We start from the raw sequence: 8,036 nt of genomic DNA on the forward strand, positions 1-8,036 counted from the left end.
ACATTCTACAGCACTTTTTCAGTCTTCTGAGCAGGAACACACTGCACATGCAGTTCCAGCAAATCAGCAAAGGTCTCCTTCCTTTCTCCCTCCCAAGCAGGAACATGTTGAACATGTGGAATGAGTGTGCTTGTTTTTTACCCTCATGCTGGATGTCTCCAGTGTAAATAATTCTAAAATAAAATAACGCTGTTTGCTCAACTAATTGCTCACCAGACATCTAACAGTGCACATCTGCCTTTGCTGTTAGAGCATGAGGGCTTAGCAACAAGTGACACAGTTTGGTTTATTACTATATTTTTTTACTCTTGGAGTTAAAAACTAAACAAACAGCTGTACAGGGGGGAAATTTCAAAGAGCAGCTAGAAGAGAAAAAAGGGAATTCAAAAAGCAGTAAGACTACCCCCTTAGTCTTAGCAGTAAGACTAAGCAGAGGTGTCTGCACTTCTCAGCACAGATTTAGCTTCACATTTCCACCTCAGCAATTAAGGCCTAAATCCGAGTACATAAAAGACTGCCAGCTCTCCTGCCTCAAGACAAGTGTTTCTGCACAGCACATAGGAAGGCTTTTCCCCCTCCACAGACAGAGATGTTTTACACACAGAAATTTCAGCTAGGTGGTTTGGTTCACATACATGTATCATCATTTTCATTTTACCCACAAGTTGTACAGAGAGGAAGCCACATGTCTCAGAGCAGCTCTGCTGCAGAGCCCGGAGCTGTGGTTTCTTCACCTTGTATCTATCTGATTGTGAATACTCTCATGGCACTCGTTTTTTCCCTCCTGTCTTGCATGCATTTCCATATTCCAAGGAGTAAAGATGATGATGTGGATGAAGAACATCCTCTGAGATCAGGCAAGCACAACACTTTTCAGAAAGCAGCAAGTCTAAAGCACCAAACAGGAGGAAAGGTCTTGTTCCCTCCTTTCTCTCATCCAACATCCAAGCACTGCTCTATTCAGATGCATTCTCAGATGTGCCTGTGCACCCATAGCACATCAGTAACCAGAAAATTTAGAGAGGGTTGATGGATCACAAGCCGACCTTCACATTTTGTCCTTGTTTGCAAGTTTTCCCTTGCTTTGTAGGTCTGGCTTCATAAGAGAGAGAAGTACAGAGGAAAACAGCAGAATTTACAGCATCATGAAAACAAATTCCTGTTTTCAGAACCAGATCGCTCCAGACTTGACTTTGTTTCAGAGGGGAAAGCAATTAAACTCATCCACTGCAGCCCTTCCATATGGGGAATGCTCTTTTTATTCAATTAACTTCTCTGTAACTAAGGTTAATTACCCATGTGGTATCTGCCTTGAGTTATCAGAGGCTTCTGGCTAAACTGCCATCAGCACAGAGACAGGAAGAGACAAAAAGACCAGGAAGAGCAGAGAGCTCACAAGAGGCAGGCAACTGGCAAACAATGGCTGGTATTCCCTCACTAGGAGTTCAAGGCTTAAGACTGTAGCAAAAGGCAGTGACTAATATAATGAATTTTTGCAGGACTTGCATTGCTTCACAAGACTCAACACCAAGAAGACAGCATGTCACTAAACACCTTCCCAACTTTTGCATAAGAAAACCCTGCCCACAAGAACTTGGTCATTAAAGCCAAGCCAAGGTTTCCACTACCAAGCTTCTAAATCTTGAGCAATTCTCAACAACAGGGAGACACAGGAACACCAAGACAGGTCAGCCTTTGACCATGCCAGCAAGAGGAGACCCAGTCATGTTTGCCTCTCATGGGTTCAGGGTTGCAGCTGGGAAAGGGGCTGCACACAGCCATCCCCAGCTAGGTGAGCCACCTTCTTCCCAGCTGCCGCTGGTTGATCTCAGAAATGGCACCTGCAGAGCTCAGTGAGGAGTCACAGAATCAGAAGATCATCTTCAGAGATCATCCAGTGCAAACATCCTGCCATGGGCAGGGAGATATCTTCACTAGATCAGGTTGCTCAAAGCCCTATCCAACCTGACTATGAACACACCCAATTATGTGTATCCACAACTTCTCTGGACAACCTGTTCCAGTGCCTCACCATAAAATAAATTCTTCCTTATGTCCTACCCAAATTGACACTCTTTCAGTACAAAACTGTTGCTCCTTATCCTGTCACTATGATGAAGAAGGCTCTTCTCGATCATTTGATAATCTTTTTTTATACTGAAAGGCCATAATAAAGTCTCTCTGGAGCCTCCTCTATAATCAGAACCTGATTCTAGGCATCCCTCATTAGAAAACTTCCTATGAAATTTCATCCTTAAATAAAGAGTTTTTATCTTCCAAACACTTTTTCTAGCAGGAGTTGGTTGCATGGCCCTCTGAGCATATTCATGGCAGTGCTTGGTGAGTTCTGCATTGAAAAAAATATTAAATCTCAAACACGAATTTTCCCTTCCTAGATATGCTCTTGACCCTATCTCTGCAGAGACTTCATGTTCCAGCACACAGGACCATGGAGATTAGTCCATTAGAGCTCCTGCTTAAGTAAGGCAGCAGTCTGTACTGAGCAATCTGTACTTCACAGCTACAGGAAGAGCTCAGTGTCTAGAAGCAGCCTAGAAGTTGCATTTAGGTACCTGCAAACACCCCTGAGCAGCCCTGTGCTTCCTCCCACTGGAGCTCTCCAGGAGGGAAAGCTTTCTTTCCAGAGGTGTCCAGCAAAAAAACACACAGCTTCACAGAGCACCTTAAATTGAAGGAACCAGGTTAATTTTAACTGAAGTCAGTATTGTGCTGTCTCTGCTAACAAGCCACAGACAACATCTTGACTGCCAACAGGCCCTCATGGTAATACCCAACATTTGTAACACCTGAAGAAGCCTAACTTACACCTCGACCAGCTTCCAAAAGGAGGCTCAATCCCAAAGTGTGCTTTTGGGTGAGACCTCCTGAGATCACTGGTGACACCCAACAGTTAAGTAAGGCTGGGCTCAGTTGCATCATAGCCCAGACACCCAACTGCTGGCCCATAAATACCAGGTGCATTTTATTGTATAGTATACAGTGTGGGAAAAAGCCACAGCTTCCATCTTCTATTGCTCTGTGCAATTGAGGACAGGAGGGAAGAGTCATCCACCTAGTTCACCATCTTTTGGTACATCAGATCATCTTACTCATCAATTAACACCAAATCCAAAAAACAGGGGTGGGGGGGGAGGCAGGCAGAGTTTCCAAGGTACCATTTAGCTACTTGAGATAAACATGACACAAAAGTGGGGTGGGGGGAACCCACAATAACTGGTTATACATAGAGGACAGGTTTGTTTTCACCATCAACCAGCCATGGATGGCCCTGGCCACCCTGCCCTGCATCCTCCTCATGACACACCTCAAGTGCACAGCCCTGCCTCACCTCCCAAGCTACCAGGGGAGAGCACTCTGATCCTAAGAAAATGCACAGCGGGGAAAACGGCATTAAGAAGGCTTATTAAGTGCACACGCAAATACAATTTTTTTTTCTATTTTTCTTTTTTTTTTTTTTTTTTGTAGTTTGGCTTGTGGGTTTTGTATTGTTTTTTAAAAATTATTTTTAATGTAGTACTATTACCCTCACAACTGTCTTCTAGACTTCAATCGCATTCTGCTGCTAGAACTGCTGGATACCAAAGCCCCCTTTGGCGGTGGGGGGCACCAATCCACCTGCCCTGTCCCCCCCTGGGACACCGGCACGCTCCCAGCCGGCAGCCCCGGGAAGGAAGGAGGAAAGGAGCCCGCAGGTGCACTGCGGCTGCCGAGCAGCGCGGCGGCGGGAGGATGCGGGCAGGACAGAGGGGGAGCCCGGCCCGCTCCCCCACGGCGGAGCCGGTCGCTCCCCGGCACACACCCCACACCCGAGAGGGACAGCGGGACGCGGTGCTCGCCGCGCCGGGGGTCGCTCCTACCTGCCCGGGCTCGCTGCGGTAGGCGAAGGCGTAGACGTGCTCCGAGCTGATGTTCACGGCGCCCCGGTAGACGTGGCCGAAGGCGCCGGGAGCGGGGTTGTCCCCGGGGCCGCCCCCCGCCGCTGCCGCCGCCGCTGTCGCGCAGAGCAGGGCGCAGAGCAGAGCCCCGGGGGCCGGGGCTGCCCTCCCGGCCATGGGCTCCTTCCTGCCCACCCCGCCGGGCGCCCGGACTGCGTGTCCCCGGCAGGGCGAGGCGCTTTATCTGCGGTTTAAATAAATAGCTCGGTGACACGGGCGAGAGGCGACGGGGGCAGCGCCGCACACCCCCGCCCCTCGCCCGGGGGACGCCGAGCAACTTTCCCCGGGGAAGGACCCTCCGCCGGCCGGCGGGGCGGGGACGGGAGGGGAAGGGAGGCCGGCCGGCGGGCTGGCCAGCCCAGGGGAGGAGGGTCTCTCTCCTCTCTGTGACCGGCCCCAAATTCTGAGTCCGGCTTAGCAGCCCGATTGTCAGGGAGCTTTTCCCACTGGGGAGCCGTGCCGTGAGCGCAGGGACACGCTGGCATCGTCAGGCACATGGGGATCAGCATCTGCAGGGCTTCGACACTCCCTGCCCACCGCGTTAGGGGCGTCCCCGCTCCATATTCTGCCGGCTTGCTGGAGCTGCAGGTCGCACCTGATATCCTGTATGGGGCGCTCCCTAACCTTTAGTTTTGGCTTCTCATCCGAAAGCCTAAAGGTGTGGAAAGCAGCAGAAAATGTAATTTCATTAATCTGAAAATGGCTTGGTGCATCTTTTCTTTGCGTAATCCATGGACCTGGCTACAAACCACACTGCAATGCTCTTAACCTTTTCAGCAAGATGAGAGCAATACTGTTGGGCTGTGAAAAGGCAAGGGATCTCTCTCTCATGGCTTAATGCTCCTATGGTCTTCTGTTGAAAACACACCTAGGAAATGTGTCAGATCCCACGGTATAGGGATGCACTTTAAAGTCAGAGAAAATGGAGTGTTGCTTATAAAGCAATCGGAAGGGTTCTTCATCCTGAGGATAAACTTTCAGGAGCCACAGTTTTATAAAGTCAGCCTGCAGTCTCCAACTTCAGCGACTCTAGCCCCAGGAGCTTTACACAAGTTGCAGATTTTGTTTTCAAGGCTGAGAGATTTCCTGGGGGATCACTTGTTGTCTTTGGAGGAAAAGTTGCAAAGCTCAGCAAAATGAGCCAGCATGCCTTGTGCTGCCATTTTGATCTCCGGGCCCTTGTGTGATTTCTGCCAAGAGAAAAAAAGGAAACAATTGTGTCAGTTCTGTTCGTCTTGAAGCAGGGTTCAAGTCACCCTGCTTTTTGTCAGAGTCCCAAGAAGTATCATTAGGAGCAAAACAAACCACTTGCGGCCTGCTGGAAGATGGAGAACCCAACACAAAGATTTTGTCTTTCAGCCTGGAACATCATGCTCTGCAGACAAAGAGAGTTTATGACTCTATCTTGCCTCTTAACAGGAGGTGACATGACCTGTCCTGGGATACTTCAAACTGTGGTGGCACTGGGAGGCTTGTGGCCTCCCTTCCCCACCCTGCAGAGTCCAAGGCTCCTGAGCCCTACAGCTCTTCCCTCACCACTGCTCTCTGCAGATGCACAGGTCCCTCTGCCAGGGCCAGCAGCCCTCTAGCATGTACATCTAGGAAACTCATCTTCTCCCAGAGAAGAGACTTCAGGCAACAGGAGGAGGTAAGGCAGGCCTGGTTCCTCAGAGCAACGTGACTGATGGCACAGACAGTGTTCTGCAAGCCAAGGAAGCTATGGCAGCTGCAAATAATTTTTGTGTCATTTGGTGTCATGCATATTCCAGATTGGGATTTCAATTCATTGTCCCTCTCTAGTTGTGTTGGTTTCGTGGCAAAAAAGTGGCTCCTCATATAGTCCACATTTTCCAATGCAGAGTTATGTTATTCTTCAATTTCCCTGATTAGATGTACATTATGGTATCTTACCAAAGACTACACATTTTCCCTCATTTTTAATTGGAGAATTCAAGTTTTCTAAGTGTCATACATTGTTCTTATCTTAACTTCATCTCACTATTTTGAGGCTCTTTCTGTGATTTAGCAGTGGTAAACCTTTGTTCAAATCTTTGCCTCCAAGGTATGATACAGCTTGACTAGGTGTTATTTGCAGAAGTTTGAAGTCAAAGGTCAACTCGTCATCATTCAAGTTGCTAATGAAAGCAAACAACCCTAGCAGACAGATCAGATCTCTTTGTATGATATACCTTCCCACTGACGGGAAAATATCCACTGCACCAGTTTGGGAATTGCTTTTTAATCACACACTCTTCTCATGTCAATACCATCTGAGGCAAATTTGCCTTTATGAGAGTGGTGTTCAAGACAATGTCAAAAGCCCTATGGAGTCAAAACATATTTCACCTATTCCTTTCAGCACTTAATAATCAGCTATCTCGAGAAAGAAATAAATTAGGTTAGTTTGACATGATTTGTTCTGGACAAATGCAGAGTGCCTACTGCTCATCACTTTACTGTTATTTAGTTGCTCACACATTGATTGCCAAACAGCTCGTTTCATTACTTTTCCAGATAACAAATGGAGGCTGGCTGACATACAACACTTCACTCAGACCCTTTGATAAAGATGAGTAGCCCATTTTCCCTTTTCATTACACCTGGATGTTGCTCTTGAAGGGCAGCGTGTACTTTTGAAGAAAGAACCAATCCCTCTAAGAGGCAGTATTCTCATCCAGATACACCATGGGTCTGAGGCAGTGGAAGTGATCTTTTCTTGTGTATGCCAAAGTTCTCTGGCATCAGGATCCAGCAAGGGGCAGATGCTCCCTATGGGACAGGAATCCAAGCGCCTCAACACAGAGAGGGGAGAGAGGGGCAGAGCAGGGACCTCACCAGCCAGGGCTCCATCCCTGAGCAAAACAAGCAGGACAGGCCTGGGTATGAAATCAACAGAGTCCAGACTGGTGGACAAGTCAATAGCAATGGGACAGGTCTGAGGTCAATGCACTTAGTGACTCAGGTCTGGTGATGGCAGTCAGGGACAGACACAGTCCCATCAGCAGCAGGCACGTCCCCAGCAGTGAGGCAGACCTGAGGACTGGCCAGGAAGCTGGACAGCAGGGACAAAGGGATACAGACAGGGCTGCCACACAGCTGTAGCTCCAGCAGAGTCAAGGACCACAGCCTCACCCGAAATGCAGCTGCCTTTTGTGGGGGCAGAGCCCTCACTGAAGCTTTCCCACAGCCCTGATGCCAAAGTCACTGGAAGGAAGAGGGGCAGCCCTCAGCTGGGCTGCCTATGAGCTCAGGGTGCCAAATCTCCAAAAAAGGGGATGATGATCTTGGGGCCCTTGTCTCTGGCTGTGAGGAGGGCATGTATTTCGTAAAAGGACCTATTTTTCCAGTATAAATAAAGCCTAGGGTTGTGAATGTCTCGAGGGAAGAAGGAACTGTGCTGGATGAGAGGCTCACAACAGTGTGGTTTTGAGTTTTTTGTTGGTTTTTTTTTTCCCTCAATAGCGCAAAAGCAGAAAATCTCATTGCTGTTGGGAACAAAATAACAAAAAATAACCCACCCCTAAACCAGTAAAGAAACTACATTTCCCCTGGTAACCATGGCTGCAAAAATACCCAGGATAGAATATATTACAAAGGAATTCCCTAAATCATACTAACTAAGAAAGGGAAATAGCAAAAATGTATAACAAACCAAATTGTTTGGAAACCTGATGATTTAAAATTACTGTTTGCATATGTAGTCTCTGTCTTATGTAAGCTCCTCTGCAAGTTAATAGATGCTGTAGATGCTCAGCTAGCTTCTGCAGAGATAATGCCACATTTTCAGACTCTGCTGAAAATGCAATGTGAAGAATAATGAGAAGTGAAATGTAGACAGGCTTTAAAGATATCTCATAAAACATGCTCCAACCTTTCTTATACGTGGGCAAAGTGTCTGAGAATACACTGCTTGAATGAGAGTTGTCTCTGGCTTGTATCATATTTGCTTGCATTAGGTATTTAACATTTGTATTTGATTGTAATTAATAATAGCAGAGAGGTTAAAGAGGTTTCAAAATAGATGATGTGATGATGCAATTACGCCTTTATTGCTTTTATTCAGTAGGCCTTGTTCTTCAA

General features: G+C 47.5%; 1 protein-coding gene across 1 annotated transcript in view; it reads right to left on the reverse strand.

The window, feature by feature from the left end:
- The window catches only part of SIDT1 (SID1 transmembrane family member 1), a 39,778-nt gene extending 35,502 nt beyond the window's left edge, over window positions 1-4,276 (reverse strand). The window contains exon 1 of the mRNA XM_054269815.1: window positions 3,879-4,276. Within this exon, the coding sequence (XP_054125790.1) occupies window positions 3,879-4,073 (195 nt within the window). The 5' untranslated portion in view covers window positions 4,074-4,276. The remainder of the gene's footprint in view (window positions 1-3,878) is intronic.
- Window positions 4,277-8,036: the final 3,760 nt, after the last annotated feature.

The sequence above is a fragment of the Melozone crissalis genome, unplaced genomic scaffold, assembly GCF_028551555.1.
Source record: "Melozone crissalis strain CALT ecotype California unplaced genomic scaffold, PUWL_Pcris_2 ptg000008l_1, whole genome shotgun sequence".
NCBI lineage: Eukaryota > Metazoa > Chordata > Aves > Passeriformes > Passerellidae > Melozone > Melozone crissalis.